This window comes from Lipotes vexillifer, unplaced genomic scaffold, assembly GCF_000442215.2.
Source record: "Lipotes vexillifer unplaced genomic scaffold, Lipotes_vexillifer_v1.1 scaffold447, whole genome shotgun sequence".
In the NCBI taxonomy this organism is placed as follows: domain Eukaryota; kingdom Metazoa; phylum Chordata; class Mammalia; order Artiodactyla; family Lipotidae; genus Lipotes; species Lipotes vexillifer.
In genome coordinates this window covers 2,552,885-2,577,555 of record NW_006786302.1, presented here as the reverse complement: position 1 = coordinate 2,577,555, position 24,671 = coordinate 2,552,885, and the positions used below count along the sequence as shown (strand labels likewise).

The following is a 24,671-nucleotide window of genomic DNA, read 5'->3' as shown; positions in this document are numbered from 1 at the left end:
TTTAAGAATCCTTTTTGAAGCAGTTATTGTCAGTTGGGAAACTGACAATAACTGCCGGGTATTACTGGTAAACTCTAATTCAAGGGAGCAGTAGAATGGGGGGCACTGGTCATCAAATGAATTAATAATGTAAAATGTATAACCCAAGTAAAACTTAAGGGCGATTAGTGATTGTTTTAAAAAGTATTTACACAGTGTTCCCAACCTTACGAAAGACTGGGCAAACATGCAGACATGTGGAAGACATGTGTACGTCTTGGCATAAAACTTTGCTGTAACTGCTCCAGGAAGATATCATTGGTGTGCATGTTGCAGTGAGGTCAGAGTTCCTTTGTTGGGATATTTCTCATTCTGTATGGGAACTAGCCAAGAGGCATACATTCTTGATCTAATTTAGAAACAGAAGACAGGGTGGCAGAAGGAAGGCATCATTGAAGAAAAGGGGGAAGTGGAGGCTTTGTCAAAATCTAGCAGTGCATTTATGATGTGGGCATAGGCAGTGTTCTGCCAAAACCATATAAACGAAACTATGATCTGAGTAAAGAACTTTTGTATTTGTATATTTTAAGATTAACATTATTCTAAAAGGATTTTAGAAAACTTAAAAAAGATATTTTCAGAAATAGCCATTTCAGTTCTTTAATCATGTTGAAAAAAGATAAGCTTAGTAGATATTGGCTTTTCAATCTAATTACAAAAATAGTTTATGTAATGACAGTTTTTAAAGGGGGAGGATCAGGTGGTAAAACTCACTGTTTTCCTTGATTTTCAGCAATACCGTGAAGAACTGGATGCCAAGTTTAATGCTGATAAGTTTAAATGGGAGAAAATGTGCCACAGAGAAGCTGCAGTAATGTTGAAAGCATTTTTCAGAGAACTACCCACCTCTCTCTTCCCTGTGGAATATATACCTGCTTTCATCACTCTAATGGAAAGTAGGTGGAAGAAGTTAAGTGTGAATGGACTAAGTTACAAGGTCAATAAAGTGGCACAGAGCAGAAGAAAGATGCATAATCAGATGTGATCATAAATGTTTAGATTTGCTATTTCCTGGTACTGCTTGATGAGCTATTGAGTTTGATGGTAAACTGTCATCTCTTCACATGTTTATATTTCTGAGTCTGGTTGATATGATTTAGAGGGGTTTATAGTCATTAAAAGGCAGAGAGGGTTACAGAAAGACCTGGCTCTTGAGATTTGAATTCCTGCTCAACCATCTGTTAACTAAGCAGTCAACCTTTATAGCTTCACTGCTGCACCTGTAAATTACACATAATAATTACTTGTCAGGGTTGTTGTGGGTATTGAATGAAGACATCTAGGATAGTGCCTGGTGTATAATAGTCCTTCAAAAAATATAAGGTCTCTCCCTTCTTTAAATCCGAGGTCCTGGGTCTGATGATGTAGCATGCAGTAAGAAGGTGTTTTATCTCTGAAAATTACAGTATCACACAGTGTTTCTGAAACTTAAAAAGTCACATAGATGAGGCCTTAACTGAGGCACTTGGATAAAAAGTATAGAAACTGGACAGTGTGTGTTGTATTTGGCAGTCAGGAAGTAATTTCATCCTAAAGGTTGAATATTGAAGAAGGTGTGATGAGAGAAATTTGGAAAAGTAGGATGAAGCTACATAGTGTGGGCTTTGACTACGAACCTGAGGAATTCAGGAGTCACAAGTCTAAATATGTATAAGCATGCTAAGTAAATGGTGTTTCTATATGGACAGAAAGGGACTGTGGCCAGATTGAGAGGACATATCCCATATAGAGAGGTTGGCCACTGCTCAGCTCTGGATGATGGTTACCATGCAGGAGTGAAAGCCAAAATCCAGGCTTTAATGATGAAACTCTTCATTTGAAAATGTCAGCCACAAATTCAAATTTTAAAACACTACATGAGCGCAGCAAGTATTACCCGTATCTGCCAGTTTACAACCTTCTGCAGGTTGACCAGAAGTATAAAATCCTTAAAATCACAATCATAGAAAATAATAGTCACATCCTAAGTTGTATGACAAAATTTGTCCTAAAAATTAGTTGGTTCTAAATCTTTAAAAATTTTAACTAAACCAGATTCATAAAATAATCCACAGGGAAAAGAATATGATAAAACAAGGCAGTCCTTTTCTAAGCTTTAATTGATATGCTGTGACCAGTATCTCTCCTTTGTATGATGTAGTATTTTTGTTTTATTAAAGAAAGAGAGAACTAGTTCTCTTCATTCTTTATTTTATTTATTTATTTATTTTAAAGAAGATGTTGGGGGTAGGAGTTTATTTATTTATTTATTTATTTATTTATTTTTGCTGTGTTGGGTCTTCGTTTCTGTGCGAGGGCTTTCTCTAGTTGTGGCAAGCGGGGGCCACTCTTCATCACAGTGCGCGGGCCTCTCACTATCGCGGCCTCTCTTGTTGCGGAGCACAAGCTCCAGACGTGCAGGCTCAGTAGCTGTGGCTCACGGGCCCAGTTGCTCCGCGGCATGTGGGATCTTCCTAGACCAGGACTTGAATCTTCATTCTTTTTTATTTCAGGTATTGTATATTTTCAGTTCTAGAATCTCCAGTTGCTACTTTAAAACTATTTTCTATTTATCTGCTGACATTCCCTATCTTTTCATTCATTGTGAGCATATTTACCTTCATATCATTGAGCATAGTTATGATAGCTGCTTCATAACTAGTTCCAACATCTGGGTCATCTGAGGGTTGGTCTCTGTTGACTGTCTCTTCCCTTGAAAATGGGTCACTGTTTATGTCAAGTAAGTTTAAACTGTATCCAGAACCTTGTGAATATTTTTTTGGAAACTCTGTGTTCTGTAATATTTCTCCAAGGAGTGGGTTTTTTTCGGTTAGTTTTGTTTTTTGTTTGTATTTAAGCAGACAATTTTCTATTTAATACTTACCTGTGCTACTCCACATGTGCATGGTTTATGGGGTGAGCCAACATTTGGGTGGATTTTACACCAGAATTAGGGCCTTCTCTCTTTGACCTTCCTTTTCTGGGATTCCCCATAACTTCCCAGTGGCTGTGGTCATCCTGAACCCTGTCCTCTCTTTGTTCAGGCCAGAAAGATTGGGGTTTTCTTTTGGAATTTCAGCCACCTCATGCCATTGCTGTCCATGGCCTGACCTCAAACTAAAAGCCAGGAAATTGGACACTCTCCCTGTGCCATTCCCTAATGCCAAGTGTCCAATGCCCTCCTAAATCTGCCTGCTTTTGTTCATTCTCCACTGCCTCAGGTAGTTGTTTTTTGTACATTGTCCAGAGTGTACAGTTGTCTTAAGGAGGGTTAATTGGGTAGGAGCTTATTCAGCCATACCAGAAACAGAACTCCCCCCCTCAATTTCTAAGTCAGAGAAACACAGGATCTTCTGTAAAGTTTGCTGTCCTGGAAAACAGGCTGCAGAAGTCTTAACTTCACTTTGATCTGTAGTTTATATACTGAACAATTCATCAAAACAAATGGTGCCACAGAGGATTTTTTTGTTTTAGTTTTTCTTTTTTTGGTCTTATGGAATTATACAAGGAGGAGTCAATCACCATGTAAAACCTGTTTGGAGAATCATATTTAAGAAGGAAATCATATTTAGTTTTTCTTAATATCATTATTCAGATGTTGAAGCCAGTACACTTCAATGAAGGGAGAGAATCTGGAAAATATCCTGAAAAGTTTCACAGGACGATCCACATTTCTTTGTATGACTTTGAAAGTGAAAAATACTATATTGTCGTGATTGATTTGATAACTAGCCAACCCCACAGGAAGCCCAACGTTCTGGGCTGCTGCCATCGGGAAGAATGGCCTTTTTGCCACCTGGAGTAAGCTCTCGTAATGAGAGTTTCTGAAGGGAAGAACTGTGGACATCTGTGTGTTTAAGCTGCCCCTGTATTTACTCTAAAACGGAGGTCAGAGAATGTAGTCTTTTCCACTAGTTAATTACTTTCTCTTTTCTCTTTTCAAACTTGGTCCAAAAATTGCCCATAAAATTAAAAGACTAATAGTTCATCAATCAAACCTTAGATACTTTCATGAAAAGTGTAATAACTTTCTAAGAAAATAATGACCTCAGGAGTGAAAAAAATGTGACTCTTTAACTAGGGTGTAATAAATGAATTAACTACAAAACTATTAACCACAAAACAGTGTAGGGCCGGGTTTCCTAAGCAAAATGAAAATGGATTATTTGCCAGTTTGGATTTTTAATCTTAAAGGGAACTTTGTAATTTATCTGGAATTAATGGAAATAGAGAGCCTGCATCTGCATCTATTGTTTCCCCCCAGAGGTTTTTTTTGGGTTGCATTGGAAAATTATAGACAGCCCTTAGCCTGCAATTTATGCACTAAAATAATGTCTTATCTGTCCCCAAATGCTTTGTACTGAGATATACTCCTGCTAGTGCCTGTTATTCAGGCAAACTCACATCAGTGTGCATTAGCCATTTTCAAAAACAACCTGGACCTGTGTCATTTTTGTTTACAAATTTGACATAAATTTTTAAAAATCCACATGGGGATTGTGCTGAGACAATATGATATGAGCCTGTAAATACTCCTCCCAACTGTTCCTTCATTACGTGGTTACACACAATAATCATGTACTCCTAACTCGGATGCACACGACCTCCTGTGACCTAGTAGTTTGTCACGAGAGTGTTTCCACTACTGTAAAGCTAAGTAACTCTGTAGACAGCTGACTGCCTTTATCCACTGAGTCATAAATGGATAGATTTTCCTTCAACTTGAGAGCTCCCTGGGGGTTACAGAATGTCATGCTTCCCTGCAGGACCTCCCTACCAAGAGACCATTTTGGGGAGAATACAGAGAGAACAGGCAAAGCCTGGATGCTCTGGAATACCCTACGTTTTCAGCACAGCTGGCTGTGAATTATCTAGTTGTGGATAGATTTCCTAAAATCCTTTCCCTAAAATGGGAAAAGAGCCAATATTGAGAACACACAGTAGTAGAATGCCAACTCTCTGGTGCCATCTTCTGGATCTCCAAAGATCCAACTGTGGTTACCTTCCCTTCATGTCCATTTAAAAGCTAAAATAAACGTCATTGATCATAATAACAAGAGCAAACACCTATGGAGGTAACTATGTACAGGTACTGGTGTAAACACTCTGTACATTAGCTCATTTAACCTTCATAATGGCCCAGTGAGGTAGGTATGATGACGATTCCCATTTTACAGATGATAAAATAGAAGCAACAGGGGTTAAATAGCCTGCCCAAGGTCTCTCAGTGACTAAATAGTACATGCAGAATTTGAATCTGGTTCTAGAATCTCTGCTCCTAATTATTATGCTTGGCTGCCTCATCGTATAGAAATAAAATTTATTTTCTCTTGAATTGAGCTTCAAGCCAACTGTTTATAGCATAAAAGTAAAGCAAGATCTATGAAAGTACTTTGAAAAGAGAAATGTTATACAGATCCAGAATAATTTTGAGGATCTCGTTGGCCACTTGCCCCTACAGTGGCATCCTAGGATGCTAAAAAGGAGTTGATAGACTGAGGTTCCTGTCCAAGTGAATAGACTTACATTGTCAGTCACAAAACCTGAGTCTTTACCACTGAAAGCTGTCAGGGCCCTCCTATGCCACCAGATGTTAGCAAGAAATGCTGTCAGAATGCATGAGCGTTATTCAAAATGTGTGGTTATTTCTGTTTTCTTGTTAGGAGGGCCTCACATCAAAGTACAGTTTCAAGCCTTACACCTCATGATCATGGCACTGCCTGAGGCCAACAGGGACACAGCCCAGGTATGTTGTATCGACCTCATGGTCTGTCATTGACTCTTATTGGTCAGAGAAAATGGCTCAGGTGGAAAAATGAAAACTGAGAGGACTTACCAACCAGCTGAGCCTGCAGCAAACCCGCTGCCTTTCCTTGTTCCCACTGCTGTTCTCCTGAGGAAGCCAGGAAAGAATGTGAATCCTGGAATCTTCTTTGAACATTTGTTTCGTTCATTCAGTCTGTTAAGAGATGTTGAGCATCTACAGTGTGCCAGGCACTGGGCGAGGGTTAGGAGTAGGAAGAAGAAGCAAAGATGGAAGATTTAAATGGAATAATGTCAGAAGTGAATGAACCCCCTGCTTTAAATAAAATTTCTAGAATGTTCATGTCTTACCATAATTCAATTTAAAGAATTATAGAATCCCAGAAGTTTACAGATCACCTGATAGGACCTTGCCATTTTCCAGTTGAAGAAAATTAAGCTCAGAAAAGTGATTTCTCCATTAATATAAAATAGAACATTTGATAGAATTGTATTCCATAGTTCTCCATCCCAAATATCCCTCCTTTTATTTCAAATTCATTTCTCTGCTTTATGTTTGTAAAAATCAAAGTTTCTGTTGCTGTTTTGATAATGATTCTGTATACAATAGGAAATCTGTTATAAGTACAACAGGTGCTTGGAATCTTTTTTTTTTTTTTTTTTGCGATAACGCGGGCCTCTCACTGTTGTGGCCTGTCCCGTTGCGGAGCACAGGCTCCGGACGCACAGGCACAGCGGCCACGGCTCACGGGCCCAGCCGCTCCACGGCATGTTGGATCTTCCCGGACCGGGGCACGAACCTGTGTCCCCTGCATCGGCAGGCGGACTCTCAGCCACCGTGCCACTAGGGAAGCCCCAGGTGCTTGGAATCTTTAAAATGAAATTGAGGTGAGGATGAGTTGGAAAAAGTCATAATTTTGAGGCCAGTAAACATGATGCTGAAAACAAAGTTGAGTCTTCGTGCTACCTCTTGTCAGACATTTCAATTTGGTGAGGACCTTTCCTCCTACCAAATGAAACCATCTATGTCAATTATATTATATCCTCCACCCAGGAATGGGGACTGGAAAAGGCATAAGAATGTCTGTTTTAATACAATTTGGTAATTTTTCAAAAGCTGGAAATTTACTAGCTTTGTTTTTTTTTTTGTTTGGCTTTGTCTGAACAATGCTTTTTTTTTTTTTTAATCCAAAGAAATGAATCTAGTATCAGATATCTGAGTCAAAGTGTCATTTCCCCTTTCATATAACTAAGAATGTAGCAATTATCAAAGAATTCAGTACATTTCTAATAGAAGATCCTCTCTGTCTGTCTCTCTCTCCCTCCCTCTTCCATTCTGAATTGTGACTGGAATGAAGATTGAAGCTAGTGTGTTGTAGAGATCAAGATGTCTGGCTCGAGAATTAGGCTTCCTTGGATCAGATCCTGGCTCTGCCACTTAATTAAGTGACGCTGGGCAAAGCTACTTAATCCCTCCCCATCTTAGTTTCCTCATCTGTAAAACAATAATAGTACCTACCTCACAGGGTTTGGAATGATGATAAAATGAGTGGAAGTATATAAAGTACTAAGAATAATGCGTGGCTCACAGTAAACCCTCAAATAAATGTTAGCTATTATCACTAGTATGTGCTGTCCATTTTCTCATTACACATACTATAGCAGAATTCAAACTTGGAAAACCAAAGAGCATCTCCTTTTAGGATTTCATCCCTCTTGGTGAATTTCAGAAAGTTCTGATAGGCATTTATACTTTGTTGGCTCAGCCAAACTTTTGTTCAGCTTTCTCAATTTTTTTTTCAATGCTGAGCACAGGTGCATGTAATCATTTCCCTTTGGTCTGCTGAAGATTCCAAAATTGAAAAGCAATACAAAAATGACACCCAAAAAGTGAAAGTTTTCAGCTTTTCGACTGAGGTATTTTTGAAGTGAGGAATGAGATACTCATTTTGTTGTTTTTATTCTTTAATTTTTTTTCTTTTTATTCACTTTATTTTCAAATTTTTTATTGAGGTATCATTGACATATAACATATTAATTTCAAGTAAGCAACATAATGTTTTGATATTTGTATACACTGCAACATGATCACCATAGGAAATCTTGTTATCCTCCATCACCATTACAAAAATTTTTTTCTTGAGAGAACTTTTAAGATTTACTCTCTTTGTAACTTTCAAATATGCAATACCGTGTTATTGACTATAGTCACCATGCTGTATGTTATATCCCCATGACATTTATTTCATAACTTATTTATTTTAAAACTCATTTTTTTAATGGACTTTCCATTCCCAAGGAAACAGAAAATAATTTTTAACACTAATGCCTTAAATTAAGAGTGAATTACTTTTCTTCCTTCACGACAAAACTGCATTTCATGTTTATTTAAGCTGTAGTGTTTTCTCTCCCTTGTTTACTGTTTAATTTTAATATTTGTCAAGCTTGTTTAAGATAAAAGAAAATAAGAAAATGCAAACTATTATTTATAGAGATCTCAACATAACAAATTCCATAAAAATGGAGCTACTTTTATGAAGCAGAGAAATGAAAAAACCCTTCACATTTCTCATTAGCACTTTTAAGCAGTTAGAGGGGAAACATGACACAGTCAACCATTCTGTAGCTCCAGACAGTTTTCCAGAGGCCCAGTGAATGGGTATGGAAATGAGTGATAGTAATCAGTGATACCTTTTCCTAATTTACAATGACTAGAGTGATACCGTGCTGTTTCCTATCAGGCCCTCATGACATTCTTCAATAAAGTCATTGCCAACGAATCAAAAAACCGAATGAGTATATGGAACATTTCTACTATAATGGCACCAAATCTTTTCTTCAGTAGAAGCAAACATTCTGACTGTGAAGAATTACTCTTAGCAAACACCGCTGCCCACATCATCCGCTTGATGCTAAAGTACCAGGAGATGTTGTGGAAGGTGAGTGACAATGTGATGACTAGGATGTTCTCATGTTTGCTAGCGCCCAGGAGATGTAAAGACTCATGAGCAAGCAGTGCCCTCAGGCACAGGGAGAGGTGGGAGACAGTAATCCCAGGTTGCTGGTGGCATCTTTATCATTCCTTAAGGCTGCTCCCAAACACATTTTCCTTTAAACAGGAATCCTCATAGATTTTCCTGATCTTTACGAGGACAGAACCACAGTTCCTGGTTCCTGGATACTGAGTGGCAGAAGACAGACTCTACCAGGGAGGTTTAACTCAAGTGTTTTCCTTCTAGTCAAGCTCTGTTTCTTCTCCAGGTTCCATCTTTCTTAATCGCTCAAGTCAGAAGAATGAATGAAGCCACCATGTTGTTAAAGAAACAGCTTCCAAGTGTCAAAAAGCTGCTAAGGAGGAAGACCATAGAACGAGGGGTAATAACTAAATAAATGCACAAATATCATGGCCACCCAGGCTCTTATTTCTCACAGTGATGCACAAAGTAGCTTGTGATTTAGAACCAAAATTGTTATATTCTCATAAAGTGTCAGTCTTGTAATTATAAACATTGTGGAAATTGTGTTCATGACAGAGTACTGTGGTCTTTCCATTTTGTTGAATTATGTGCTTTGCAGTTGAAGTTTTTGAATTATCTCTGTCATGAAGATTACTTAAGGGCAAAATGGTTCTTACAAATGCTGAAAGTCAACTTTTCAGTCCCTGTGAACTGGATTTAAGGGCAATCTAGTAGTCAATATATCTAATAAGTAGAGATAGAGATTTCTGTAGTGATTGGATACTAAAAGAGTATGTAATCCTCAAGTTGTTTTGTGTAAATTCATTACATTTCAAAGAATGTTTGCCTTAGCGTGGTTGTCTGTGTGGAGACGGATAATGGAAACAGGCTTTAGAATTATCTTTATTGGTTTAATTTGAGGATGATCGTGAGGCATAGCATTTGGCCTTGAGGAGGATGCAGAGATACAGGAAACTCACTTTGTCCTTAAAGGAACGTATATCTAGTAGAGAAATATCTGGTAGAGAAATGTACACAAGAGCCATGAATATGCATTCAGTGTGAAACGTGTCGTGCAGACAGTGTGCTGGGAATCATGCAGAGGAGAAAGAAATGTGCTCCAACGTGGAAAGTGTGGAGACTTCACAGAGAAAGTGGCATTTGAGCTGCATCTTCAAGGATGGGTAGTAGCGTTTGGAAGGGAGAAAGGAGGGGAACGTTCATTCAGGGAAAGGAATAGGAAATCCCAAGGCAGTAAGGTAGGAGTATTGCTAATTGATTTATCACAAACAGGCTGAATGGCTGTGTTCCCTCATTGATTATAGGCAAAGTGACTTCAGATCAACTAGAACCAGCACATTAAATTTGGGAAAAAAAATTTTGTTTTGAGAAAAAATTCACATAATATAAAATTTACCATTTTAACTATTTCAAAATGTATACATTTTAGTATATACTTTTAGTATATTCACAAAGTTGTGCAACCATCACCACTATCTAATTCCAGACCATCTTTACCACCCCCCAAAAGAAACCCCATACCAATTAAGCATTCACTCCCCATTACCCCCTCCCCAGAATCCCTGACACATTCTTACCTACTTTCTAGCTCTATGAATTTACCTATGTGGACATTTCATATAAATGGAAGCATGTAGTATGTGGCCTGTTATGTCTGACATCTTTCACTTAGCATAATGTTTTCAAGGTTCATCCATGTTGCAGCATGTATCAGTATTTCACTTCTTATTTTTCATTTGTTTTGCATTTCTCTTGGGCATATGTTGGGTCATATGGCAACTCTATGTTGACTTTCTAGTATTTTGTTGAGAATTTTTGCATCAACTTTTTTTTTTTTTTTTTTTTTTGCGGTACGCGGGCCTCTCACTGTTGTGGCCTCTCCCATTGCGGAGCACAGGCTCCGGACGCGCAGACTCAGTGGCCACGGCTCACGGGCCCAGCCGCTTGGCGGCATGTGGGATCTTCCCAGACCGGGGCACGAACCCGCGTCCCCTGCATTGGCAGGTGGACTCTCAACCACTGCGCCACCAGGGAAGCCCTTGCATCAACTTTTATAAGGGACACTGGTCTGTAGTTTTTCATTTCTTGCTATGTCTTTGTCTGGCTTTGGTATCAGGGTAATACTGGCCTTATAGAATGAGTTGGGAAGTGTTCCTTCCTCTTCAATTTTTTGGAAGAGTTTAAGAAAGATTAGTGTTACTTCTTCTTTAAATGTGTGGTAAAATTCACCAGTGAAACCATCTGGTCCTGGACTTTTCTCTGTAGGAATTTTTTTTTGCGGGGGGGATTACTGACTTAAGTTCTTTATTTGTTATAGCTCTATTCAGATTTTCTGTTTCTTCTTGAGTTAGTATTGACAGTTCGTGTGTTTCTAGGATTTTATCTGTTTTATCTGTTTTATCTAACTTGTTGAAATACAGATTGTTCATGGTGTTCTCTTATAATCCTTTTTATTTGTATAAGGTTTGTAGTAATGTCCCCAGTTATACTTTTGATTAATAATTTGAATCCTCTCTCTTTTCTTGGTCAATCTAACCAAGGGTTTGTCCATTTCATTGGTCTTTTTGAAGAGCCAACTTTTGTTTCATTATTTTCTCTATTTTTTTTTTTTGTTATTCTCTAGTCCTTACTAAAACTCAGATCTTTGTTTCCTTCCTTATGCTTGTTTTGAGTTTAGCTGGCTTTTTTAGTTTCTTAAGGCGGAAGGTTAGGCTGTTAGTTTGAGATCTTTCTTTTTCACGTAGGCATTTACAGCTATAAATTTTCCTCTGAGCACTACTTATCCTCCACCCAGTAAATTCTGGTGTGTTGTGTTTCATTTTTGTTCATTTCAAGGTATTTTCTAATTTCCCTCAGGTCCGTTGGTTATTTAGGTATATGTTGTTTGATTTCCATACTTGTAAATTTCCTTTTGTTACTGATTTCTAATTTTATTCCATTGTGGTTATGTAACATACTTTGTATTATTTTGATATTTTAAACTTCACTGAGACTTGTTTTTTGGTCTAACATACTGTCTGTCCTGGACGGTGTTCTATGTGTACTTCAGAATGTATTCTGCTGTCATTGTCCTATGTATGCCTGTTAGATCTAGTTGGTTGATAGTGTTGTGTCTAAGTCTCTTCTGTTTTCTTTCTCATCTTCTACCTACTTCTTCTATCCATTATTGAAAGTGAAGTGTTGAAGTCTCCAACTATTGTAGAACTTTCTATTTTTCCCTTCAGTTCTTTCATTTTTGGCTATATGTCTTACATGTTTTAATCCTCAGTTTCTCCAGTACTGCCTTCATTTGTGTAAAATAGATATTTTCTTGTGTACCACTTTAATTCTTTTGTTGTTGTTTTTTACTATATATTTTTGAATCATCTTTTTAGTGGTTGCCCTGGGGATTATAAGTAACATCTTAATTTATAACAATCTAGTTCATATTAATATACCTTAAGTATATAAAAACATTTTACCTATATTCTTCTGTCCCCCCACATTATGCTGTTATTGCTGCATATTACAGCTTTATAAATTGTGTGCCCATCGACATAAATTTATAATTGTCATGTACTTGTCTTTTACGTTAGATAAGGGAAAAGTGAGGTTATAAACAAAAAATACATTATATTGCCTTTTATATTCTCCTAAGTAATTTCCTTTACTGTTATTCTTTATTTCTTCATGTGGATTCGAGTTACTGTCTAGTGTCCTTTCATTTCAGTTTGAAGGACTCTTTTTAGCATTTCTCTTAAGGTAGGTCTGCTAGCAATGAACTCTCTCAGCTTTTGCTTATCAAGGGAGTGTCTAAATGTTATAGTTTGCATCTACCAACCCCAAACTCCCAGTCTTCATTTTTTTTTTTTTTTTTTTTTTTGCGTTATGCGGGCCTCTCACTGTTGTGGCCTCTCCCATTGTGGAGCACAGGCTCTGGACATGCAGGCTCAGCGGCCATGGCTCACGGGCCCAGCCACTCTGCGGCATGTGGGACCTTCCCGGACCGGGGCACGAACCCGTGTCCCCTGCATCGGCAGGCGGACTCTCAACCACTGCGCCACCAGGGAAGCCCCCAGTCTTCATTTTTTAAGGACTGTTTTGCCAGATGGAATTTTGCTTGTCAGTTTTTTTTTTTCTTTCACAATTTTAATATGTCACCGCACTGTCTTCTGGCTTCCATGGTTTCTGCTGGGAGATCAGCTATTATTATTGAGGAACTCTTGTACTTGAATTGATTTTTCTCTTAATGCTTTCAAGATTCTCTCTTTATGTCTGTCTTTTGACAGTGTGATCATGATGTTTCTTGGTGTGGATCTCTTTGATTTTTATCCTATTTGGAGTTTGTTGAGCTATTTGGATACGTAGATCATTGTCTTTCAACAAATTTGGGGGGTTTTCAGCCATTGTTCCTTCAAACGTTCTTTCTGTTCCTTTCTCTCTACTCCTTCTGGAACTCTAACTGTGTGTACGTTGGTGTGCTGGTGTTGTTCCACAGTTGCTCTAGGTTCTGTTCATTTTTCTTCATTTTTTTTTTTTCTTCCTCTTTCAAGACTGGATAACCTCAAATGACCTATCTTCAGATTTGCTGATATTTTTCCTTCTGCTTTTTTTTTTTTTTTGACCACATCGTGCAGCTTGTGGGATCTTAGTTCCTGACCAGGGATTGAACCCAGATCCTCAACAGTGAAAGTGCAGAGTCCTAACCATTGGACAACCAGGGAATTCCCTCTTCTGCTTTCTTAAATCTGCTGTTGAACCTCTGTAGTAGGCTTTTCATTTCAATTGGACTTTTTTTTTAGCTCCATAATTTCTTTCTGGTTTCTTTTTATGATGTATTCTCTTTATTTGATATTCTCTATTTGGTGAGATATCATTCTCATGGTTTTCTTTAGTTCCTTAGACACAGTTTCCATTAGTTCTTTTAAAGTATTTAAAATAGCTTTTTCAAGTACGTCCAATGTCTAGGCTTCCTTAAGGAGTTTCTTTTGAAACTATTGACACTAATTTTTTTTTCCTGTGTATGGGCCATATTTTCTTCTTTTTGTTTTCAAAAATTAATTTATTTATTTTTGGCTGCATTGGGTCTTCGTTGCTGCACGAGGGCTTTCTCTAGTTGCGGCGAGCAGGGGCTACTCTTTGTCGCACTGTGCGGGCTTCTCATTGCAGTGGCTTCTCTTGTTGCAGAGCATGGGCTCTAGGCTTCAGTAGTTGTGGCACGCAGGCTCAGTAGTTGTGGTGCACGGGCTTAGTTGCTTGGCGTCATGTGGGATCATCCTGGACCAGGGCTCAAACCTGTGTCCCCTGCATTGGCGGGCGGATTCTTAACCACTGTACCACCAGGGAAGTCCGGGACATATTTTCTTGCCATTTTTTTTGCCTGTCTCATAATTTTTATTGAAGAATGGACATTTTGAATGTTAAAATGTGGTAGCTTTGGATTCTTCCCCCTCCCCCTGGTTGCTGCTTGTTATAGCTGTTATTTATTTGTTCATGACTTTTCTGCTGAACTAATTTTGTTATGTCTGTATTCTTTGTTTAGTGTGGCTACTGAAGTCTCTGTTCCATTAGCCTAGTGGTTAGCTGATGTTTGCACAGAGATTGTCTTAAATATCTGAAACCAAAAAAATCTCCCAGTCTTTGCAGACGAGCTCTGTGTGTTTGTGTGCTTGACACACCTTCAGTATTCAGCCAGGCAGTTTACAACTTGACCTGAACCTTCAGTTCCTGTTTGGACAGAGCTTAAAGGTCAGCCAGAGGTGAGAGCTTAAGTTCTTTTCAGGTCTTTCCTGAATATGTGTACAGCCCTGGGCATGCCCATGTCCTTCTAGATTCTCAGGTATATGTTGGAGCTTTTCAAAGACCTTATTCCCCAAAGCATCTCATTCTCTAGGCTTGCCTCCCAAGATTTTTAGTTAGCTATTTTTCCCCCCAATTCTTACCCACTGCATCAGGCAGCAGTGAACAAAACATTTGCCTGTAAATGTTTTCAACATTACACCACTTTAGCACTGGTCAAGTTCCAAGTTAGGCAAGATAAAGGCAAGCCAGTCTTCCAGGGAACAAATAATCAGAATTTTTTGTGAATGAGGTCCATTCTGCTCCCTTCAGTACCTATACCAGGAATGCAGGCTGTTATTTTTAAGGCTGTCACTGAACTGTGGAGCTGAGATGGGAAAGTGTAAGTTAAAATGCCACAAATTCACTCTTCTTATTAAGATTCAGCTGTTTTTCTTACTTAAGCACTCCCCAGGCTGAAACTTTTGGGTTAGTTTCCAGAGTTCTGAAGAAGTTGACAATGACAGTTTTTGGCAGTTTGTTCATTACTTTTATGGAGGGACAGATTTTTGGAGTCCTTACTCTGCCATTTTCATTCTGGAAAATTTCAACGGCCTAAGTATGGTATGTGTGGAGCTGAAGCTGGGGTCAGGTCAGGCTTTGTGAGCCAGGGCAAATTAAAGTCTTTCTCAGAGCCTCAATATTCTGTCATGCAGAGTGAAGTAAGTCAGAAAGAGAAAAACAAATATTGTATATTTACGCACATATGTGGAATATGAAAAAATTGGTATAGAAGATCTTATTTACAAAGCAGAAATAGAGACACGGATGCAGAGAACAAACGTATGGATACCAAGGGGGATGGGGGTGTGTGATGAATTGGAAGATTGGGATTGACATATATACACTACTGATACTATGTATAAAATAGATAACTAATGAGAACCTACTGTATAGCACAGGGAGCTCAATGCTCTGTGGTGACCTAAATGGGGAAGAAATTTTAAAAAAAGGGGATTTGGGTATACATATAGCTGATTCACTTTGCTATACAGTAGAAACTAACACAACGTTGTAAAGTAACTATACTCCAACAAAATTTTTAAAAATTTTCAATTTGGGGAAAAAAGTAATGATATCTATTTCACAGAGTTGTCATTAGCATCAACTCACATAATGTGGGTGTAAAGCACTGGGTCAACTGTATAATGCTATATGAATGTCAGTTGCTTTAATGTTTTCATTATAAATAGAACTAAGTAAAATTTTAAAAGGCTATAAGTACCATGAAAGCAAGCGCTTAAAGATGAAGAAATAGTCTTCCTTCAGTTCTGTTGTACTATACCATGTTTTTACTTCTTGACTTTGATTGGAATAGACAATTCATTGACAGTTTACAAAATTCAAAAATATTGGAAGGGGAAAAACTATAGAATAAAAGTTGACCATCTCTGACTTCCCCTCCTGAAGACAAGTATTGTCACCAATGACAGCATGTGTGTGCACAGGAACACACATGTACATATATGTCCAGAGAGACACTATGACATACAAGCAAATATGAATATATGGTCTTCCCCCTTTCTTTTTACGTGAATGATAACATACTTGAAACACTGTCCTGCATCTTCTTTAATGACTTATGAAATCATGGTGATTATTCCACATCAGACCACAGTCTTCTTCTTTGCTTCTTTTGCATGGTATTCCACAGACACACTGAAACTTATTTAAGTATTCCCGTATCATCGAACAGCTAGATTGTGTCCAATATTTTGCTATTAAACTTTATGCATCTGTGAATAAACATGTTCATGTGTCATTTTCCACAAATGAAGTCTATTTGAAGGATAAAATTATAGATGTGGAATTGTTGGGTCAGAGTGCATATGCATTTTATAGTTTGGTAAATGTTGCCAAAATGTTATCCGTAAAGATTGTACCAGTTTACACTTCCAACAGCAGCATATGCTTGTTTTCTCAACGTTAATCCTAAAGACTAAATGTTTTTTATTTAGGTTATAAGCCCCAAGACTTCAAAGGTACTACAAAAATCACCCTCTACAAGAAGAATGGTAAGAAAACAAATCATTTCCTTTCCTCCCTAATTATTAACTCCTTACACAGTATTCTTTGGCTATATCCACCTTATCTGTGTATAATTTTGCTCATGATACACCTTCAAACTTGACATTTTCAGTGTAGCACATGAGGGAATGTATAAGGACTCAACTAATTGATGACTCAGAATTTGTGGTTAGACATTCTGTTCACAAGAGTGAATACTCTAGAAAGTTAGAGGGAAAATGTGATCATTATAACTGGCTCAATGATATCAGGAGTGTGAAATTTATCTTAAGAGGCTTCTGTGGAGCTGGCAGGGGAGGGACGTGAGATGCCCACAGGAGTGTTTTGGGAGGGTGCTTTTGACTGCAGTGAACCAGGGGCTCCCTGCCCCCTCCCAGCTCTAAACCACTCACTGCCATTCCCTGGCATGCTCTCCTGCTTCTCGCAGGTAATAGTAGAAAAGTACTGTTAGAAGTGACCCTTAAAAAGTAGTTTCCTAGTGCTGCACTAACAATACCAGGGTGGATTAAAACAATAGAAATTTACTCTCTCACAGTTCTGGAGGCTAAAACTCCGAAATCAAGGTGTTGATTCAGTTGGTTCCTTCTGAAGGTCATGAAAGGAGGACGTGTTTCTGACATTATTATTAGCTTTGGGTGACGCCAGGAGTCCTTGGCCTTCCTTAGCCTACAGATGATGCATCACTCCAATCTCTGCCTCCATCTTTGTATGGCATTCACCCTGTGTGTGTGTGTGTGTGTGTGTGTGTGTGTGTGTGTGTGTGTGTGTCTTCTCCTGTTATATGGACACCAATCACATTGGATTAAGGGGCCCACCGTGCTCCAATTTGAACCTCGTCTTAGCTAATTACATTTGCAATGACCCTATTTCCAAAAAAGGTCATATTCTGAGGTCCTGGGCTTAGGACTTCAACATATTTGGTGGGGGGTGGGAGGGAGGACACAATTCAATCCATAGCACATTTTTTCTAGGGGATATACTGAGTCAATTCACATAAAACTACACCAACAGTATTGTCCCTTGAGAACACAGAATTAAAACAATTACCTGAAGAGTAGCCAGATCCTCAAATAGAAATTTATTTCTGCTTATCTCTAAATAGAGAATTAATTTTTAAAACATTCAAGATTTTGAAACAAAAGGAATTTTCCATTCAATTCTAACAAAAGAGACTTTATTGTTAATTAGACAGCACCATTCTTTGAGAGCTCTGAGGTCCCCAAGCCAATCAGAGCACCTGAAAGCAGGGACACTCTTCCCCAACAGCTGTCCACACTCCATTCTTCACAGTGTTAATAGGACACTTTGAAGGATCAAGTTTGGTGCACATCTGGAATTCAATTTGGAGTGACCATTCATTGCTACTGACTAAAGAAAAAGGATATTTGAAAAGCCACATTTTTCAGTTAGATCCTTAAATTTTTCAGAAGGTTGATCTCCTTAAAATAAATTGAAATACAGAATCCTACTTCAAGTAGGCTTATTTAGGACATTGTTCAAGAAAATGCACTGATAAAAACATTAGATTTTTGTCGCAACCCAGATTTTTTTTTTTAACATCTTTATTGGAGTATAATTTTTTTACAATGGTGTGTTAGTTTCTGCTGTGTAACAAAATGAATCAGCTGTATGCATACATATATCCCCATACCCCCTCCCTCTTGCGTCTCCCTCCCACCCTCCCCATCCCACCCCTCTAGGTGGTCACAAAGTACCCAGCTGATCTCCCTGTGCTATGCAGCTGCTTCCCACTAACTATCTATTTTACATTTGGTAGTGTGTATATGTCCATGCCACTCTCTCACTTCGGCCCAGCTTACCCTTCCCTATCCCTTTGTCAAGTCCATTCTCTACGTCTGCGACTTTATTCCTGTCCTGCCCATAGGTTCATCAGAACCATTTTTTTTTTTTAGATTCCATATATATGTTTTAGCATACGGTATTTGTTTTTCTCCTTCTGACTTACTTCACCCTGTATGACAGACTCTAGGTCCATCCACCTCACTACAAATAACTCAATTTCGTTATTTTTTATGGCCGAATAATATTCCATTGTATATATGGGCCACATCTTGTTTATCCATTCATCTGTCGATGGACACTTAGGTTGCTTCCATGTCCTGGCTATTGTAAATAGTGCTGCAATGAACACAACCCAGTTTTCTTCCCTCATGATTTTAAGGCATTATAGTGAGACCTAAGCCTGTAACAAAAGTAAAATCCCAGATTAAGTTTAGTCATTAGTAAATCTCCTGTTAGAAAGAAAGCAGTGTTTCATTCTGGTTAAATCCTGGTCATGTTTACATGTTTCCCTAATTTGGAATGCCACTGATTTTCTTGTCTCTTAAGTGTAATCATTGAGTTTAACAGAATGTACCGCATGTTTCCTCCTTGGCAGTCTGACGTGCCGGAGGGAGTCATAAGGATCCACGCGCCCCTTCTCTCCAAGGTGTCCATGGCCATTCAACTCAACAGTCAAACCAAAGCCAAAGACATATTGGCGAAATTTCAATATGAGAACAGGTGAGTAGAAGTGAGTATGAGTCTCTGTACTGGAAGATGAACTTTTATCTGATGAGAAACTCCAGGCATTTGAAAATTTGACCTTTTTGAAAAGTTAGAGCCTGTTACTTTAAGGACTTCACCAGTAAATGAAGAATCAGAAGTAGAGAAAGAAGTTAAGTAGACCATAGAATTATCAGTAACAAAAGGTTTTTTTCAAGGAATTTCTACAATTGGGATTCTAAAATAGGTATCTTCTGTCCCAGTGTCTTCATTTACTCAATCGGTTTTACTTTTTATTTGAATAAAAAAATTAGCAAGTTAGTTTTGTAGATATCTTGATAGATTTCTCAGAATATCATTATTCCAGGCTCCACTGGGCTTTAGCATGACTATATCAAGTAGAGTTTATGTAGCTGAGTGAACATCATAGCTGTTGGTCTCCCTAAAACCTACCACCAATAAGCCTTAGGATCAGAGTGATGTTGACAAAATATTTTTTGCATATCTGCCTTAAGTCACCTTAAAGAGCATAAATCATGATAATTTTTGTACAGGCATACTTATTCAGGGACAGACATTTGCCCTGAGGTTCTTTTTAAAAACGAGAAGCACTGGTTTAAATCTAACCATGATAAAGCAGGTACAGTTTGATGGTCTCTGGTACAACTGATGGATATCCTTTAAAAGCAGCTTTCCGATCATATTGAAAAGGAGTAGCCATGTTGAGCAAAAAAAGGTTACATATTGCAAGACTCCATTTATTTAACATTTTTGAAATGACAAAATTTTAGAAATGCAGGGTAGGTGAGTGATTGCTAGAGGTTGAGGAGAATGATCATGGAAACTGGTATTGCCTCGATACCAAAACCAGACCAAAATAATACAAAACAAACACTACAGACTAATATCTGTCATGAACTTAGATACAGAAGCCCTCAACAAATCTAATCCAAAGTATATTAAAAGAATTATACCTAGAACAAGTGGGATTTAGTTCAGGTATGCAAGATTAGTTTAACATTCAAAAATCAATTACTGTAATCCATCCTATCAATTGGAGAAAAATCATATGATCATGTTAAATGATACAGAAAACGCATTTGACAAAATCCATCACCAATTCATGATAAAAACTCAGCAAACTTAGGAAAAGAGGAGATCTTCTGCAACTGGATAAAACTTTTAGAAAATAACATAGGAGAAAACCTTTGTGATTGAGGACTAGTGAAGAATTTCTTAAACTTGACATAGTATGACTCATACAAAACAAAAATTGGTAAATTGGACTTCATCAAGATTGAAAACTTATACACTGAAAGACCCTGTTTAAAAGATGAAAAGACAAGCTAAAGACTTGGAGAAAATATTTATAAAGTACATATCCAACGAAGGACTAGTATCTAGAAAGTATAAAGAACACTCAAAACTCAACAGTGCAGAAACAAGCAATCCAATTTGAAAATGGGCAAAAGACATGAACAGAAGCGGATATACAGATGGCAAATATGAACATGGAAAGATGTTCAGTATTTTTAACCATTAGGGAAATACAAAACCACAATGACATATTAAACACCTATGAAAATGGCTAAAAAGTAATAATAATGACAACACCAAGTACAGGTGAAGATACAAAAAGACTGAATTACTCATACATTGGTGGTGGGAATGTAAAATGGTCTAGTCACTCTGTAGAACAGTTTGACAGTTTCTTATCAAATTGAATATGCAACTGTCGTGTGATGTGGCATTCACACTCCTGGGCATTTATCCCAAAGAAATGAAGATTATGTTTACACAGAAACCTGTACACAAATTCTTATAGCAGCTTTATTTATAATAGTCGAAAACTGGGGGAAAAAAAACCCCGTGTTCTTCAACAGGTAAATGACTAAACAGGCCGCGGTCCATCCATATCACATGTGCTACGCAGCAGTAAAAATGCAGCAGCCTGGGTGAATCCAGGGATCTATGCTGACTGAAAAAAAAAAGCCAATACAAAAATGTTCCATACTGTGTGTTTCCATTTATATAACGTTTCTATAAATGACAAGTTTATAGAAATGTAGAATCCAGGGATAAGGGGTGGAGGATGGAGACAGGGGGAGGGAAGTGGGTGTGGCTATAAGGAGAACAAGAAGAGCCTTGTGGGGAAGGAAATGTTCTGTACCTTGACTGAATCCATGTGGCGCTTCTGGTTGTGACATCACACTAGGGTATTGGAAGATTTTACTATTGGGGAAACTAGGTAAAGAGTACACAAGGATGTGTCTGAATATTTTCTTATAACCACATGCAAATCTACAACTATCTCAAATAAAATGTTTAATTAAACAAAGAGGGTGCACGCCCTTCTCCCTCACAGCAGAGAGCCAAAGACCCTCTTTTTGAGTAACCAAGCTGACAGTTGTAGTGGACAGGAGCTCAGCAATGGTCTTTCCAGACTCTTCTGCCCCAGCAGCCCAGTCTGGGGTGGAAGATTAAAATTGGGCAATTATTTTCTCTGACTTGCTTTCATTATAGGGCAGAGACATGCAACAAAGTCAACGTTAGTTTACAAAGCACTGGGCAAGCTTAGAAATGTGCCATGGGCTGAGGAAAGAATCTCATTCAAGTTTTGGCAAATACAGAAATGAAACCTGATGGCTTTTGAACTGAGAGTAATGTGGCCCATGACAAGGCAATATTAAACATCCAGCTGCTCCTTGGCCAGCCTTGAGGTGTCAATAAGGTGTCCTCTCTTAAGAGGAGCTGACAGTGGTGGAGGGAAGGCCTGGGGTGGCCGTGAAGCCTGGCGGCGGCCAGCTTCCTCTCTGCCTCAGATGCTTGTCTGTGTCAAACAAACAAAAAAAAAGATTTTATCATCACTTCAGTCATCATAATGATTTGTGTGGTGTATTTCACCCAAGGCAGAATAATTGTTTGTTGCCATGGTTATTTAATCCACAGGTTTACCCCAGGTCACAGAGGAGGGTTAGAATTATATTGCTTTCTTCTTTTCTCAGTCATGGTTCATCGGAAGGCGTTAAGATCCAGAACCAAAGATTATATGAAATTGGAGGTAATATAGGTAAGCATTCTTTAATGTTTTTACTCCTACATTCTCTGATTACTCTAAAAGAAATATGCTGCTATTATTGTAAAAGTGTTCTTTACAAATTTCTTTAGATAGAAAATCAAAATCACTGTGTCAGATTTTTTAAATCTCACATAAGAACAGTATGACTTTCCTAAAATATTTTCAGAATTTAAATGTAAATAGTTTAGTCGATGTGGAGTAGATTTTTGAGTCTTTTAAATGTGACTCTGAAAGTTGGAGAGTCTGGAGATTCATGCAAAGGAAAGGAGAAATTGTGGCACTTTCATCATCTCGACCTCCTTTGTGTTGAACTTCCTGCTCAACTCTCAGTCCAGATTCATTCTTCCTATTCCCCTGAAGGGGGACAGAAAGGAATAAAAAGAAAATTCCATCCACGTGCCTCTGTGTCCTTACCTTCCTCTTGCCCCCCTTCAGAGTTGGGATGAAATACCCGCGCTCCTGTTTAGGGCGGCGCCTCCCTCCTGTGGATGAGGGCTTGGTCAGTCTCCCATCCTCTCCTCTGTCATCAGCTTTTCCCTCCCAACCACACCATTCCTCTCTGCATAAACAGTTCTGTAATTTTTCTCATCTCCACAAAACTCTCTCTTGACCCCCTTCAAGTCTACTCCCATTTCTCTGCTCCACGTACAGCAGAAACTCCTTGGATCATTTGTGTATATGCTCCAGTTTCTTCCTCTCCTTCTCTCTCGAAGCCACTCCAGTCAAGCTTTACCCCTCAACACTTCAGAATTGCTTTTTTGTCAAGGTCACCGGAGGACTCTTCTGTTGTGAAATCCAGGGCTTCAATTTGTCTTTACAACTGCCTGGGTTGATCTTTCCCTTCTTTAAGAAAACACTCTCTTCACCTGGTTTCAAGGACCCCCCCTAAGCTCCTGGCTTTCCCCCCACTTCACAGGCCACTCCTTCTGAGTCTCTTCGGCCTGTTACTTCTCATCCTCTCAACCTCGGAGCACGGGAACTTCTGTCTGCACTTACCTGCCGTGGTGAACTTAGTGCGCCTCATTGCTCTGAAGGCACCTGGATGCTGCTATCTCTCAACATCATGTGCAGACTCCCCTGGACACCAGCTTTCATATCCAGTCCCCAGCACATCTTGCCCTGGGCCTTCACATCTGCTTTGACTCTTGCCCTGGATGCTTTCCATTGGATGGTTCCCTCCTCACTCCCTTACCTCTGTCAGGTGTTGGCCGCTGTATCAGCTTCTCAGTGAGACCTTCCTGGATTGGACCCTCTTTCTGTGCCTTCCCCAATTTCTTGTTCTCTCATTTTCTTATCACCATCAGACTTACTTTCTATCATACTTGCTTATTTGCTAATTGCCTTTTACCACTTTTAGAACGTAAGCACCCCGAGGGCAAGTATTTTTGACTGTCTGATGCATTGCTGTAGCCTCAGCCCGTACAATAGTGCCTGGCACATAATAACTCAAGAAGTATTTGAGAAATGAATGAATGAATCAGGCAAGCAATTAAATATTGCTGCTTTTGTTTGAGACTTTAGTATACATTTCAAACACACTGTACATAAGAATTTTCAAATGCATTTGCCCCCATGGAATGATCTTTTTGTTGTTATCAATTCCAGATCTCCTGCCCATAGGAAAAATGAAATGACCTTCCCTAAAATGAACTTGATATTAGTGTCTAGTCCTTGTCAAGTTTCTATCTACAAAGCCATTAGAGGACATGTATTGTCATCTAAATGATCATTAGTGTTCATTATCATATAAGTGAATTGATACCTGAAACAGGTTCTTGTCATATTTTTCTAATTGATGTAGCGAGTCCAGGGAACAATTTGCTTGTGATTAGTGTGTCTGTTTGCTCCGCAGGGTCACGTGGGATTTATTTGAAGTACATCACAGTCAGAAAGAAGCAAAGAAAAGAGGGGAGGAAGGCTGGCTTTGCTAGGAAACTTTAAAATGTATTTATTTTTTGGCTGAGGGAACTATACTGGCCTTATTTGAGCCTTGCAAACACACATACATGCACACGTGCACACACACACACGGAAGTGTGCACTTTTGAAAACATACTCTGATTTTTCTTTCTTTTAGGACAGCACTGCTTGGATCCAGAGGCTTATATATTGGATGTATATCATGTAAATCCCCAGGCAGAATGGGTGATTAAACCCCAACCAAGTGTTTGAAATACCCCCCAAGATGGCAGCTATCGTGCATTACATGCCAAGAAGTCCTACATTTGGTAGGGAAAAAGCAAGACTGCTTTTGACATGTTTGTTCCTAGAACCCTCTTGGTGTTTCTCAGCCCAACTGCTGTCTCCCACTGGTGTCAGCACGAATTGTGGAAGAGGAACTGGTTGACCATTTGAGCTGAAGCTTTCTCATGATGGTTCTTTGATAAGAGTGAAGGAAAGAGGATGTGATCCTTCCAGAAGAAAGGCCAATATAGAATATGGAACTCTAATCATTTCTAATACTTTGACTTCACAGCAGAAAT

General features: G+C 38.7%; 1 protein-coding gene across 1 annotated transcript in view; it reads left to right on the top strand.

Annotated features, from left to right (window-relative positions):
• The window catches only part of ARHGAP28 (Rho GTPase activating protein 28), a 67,633-nt gene extending 43,190 nt beyond the window's left edge, over positions 1–24,443 (top strand). The window contains exons 10-17 of the mRNA XM_007458451.1: positions 773–935; positions 5,682–5,764; positions 8,523–8,720; positions 9,043–9,156; positions 16,535–16,591; positions 19,003–19,127; positions 22,115–22,179; positions 24,266–24,443. Coding sequence (XP_007458513.1) covers positions 773–935; positions 5,682–5,764; positions 8,523–8,720; positions 9,043–9,156; positions 16,535–16,591; positions 19,003–19,127; positions 22,115–22,179; positions 24,266–24,360 — 900 coding nt within the window. The 3' untranslated portion in view covers positions 24,361–24,443. The remainder of the gene's footprint in view (positions 1–772; positions 936–5,681; positions 5,765–8,522; positions 8,721–9,042; positions 9,157–16,534; positions 16,592–19,002; positions 19,128–22,114; positions 22,180–24,265) is intronic.
• The last annotated feature ends 228 nt before the right edge of the window (positions 24,444–24,671 follow it).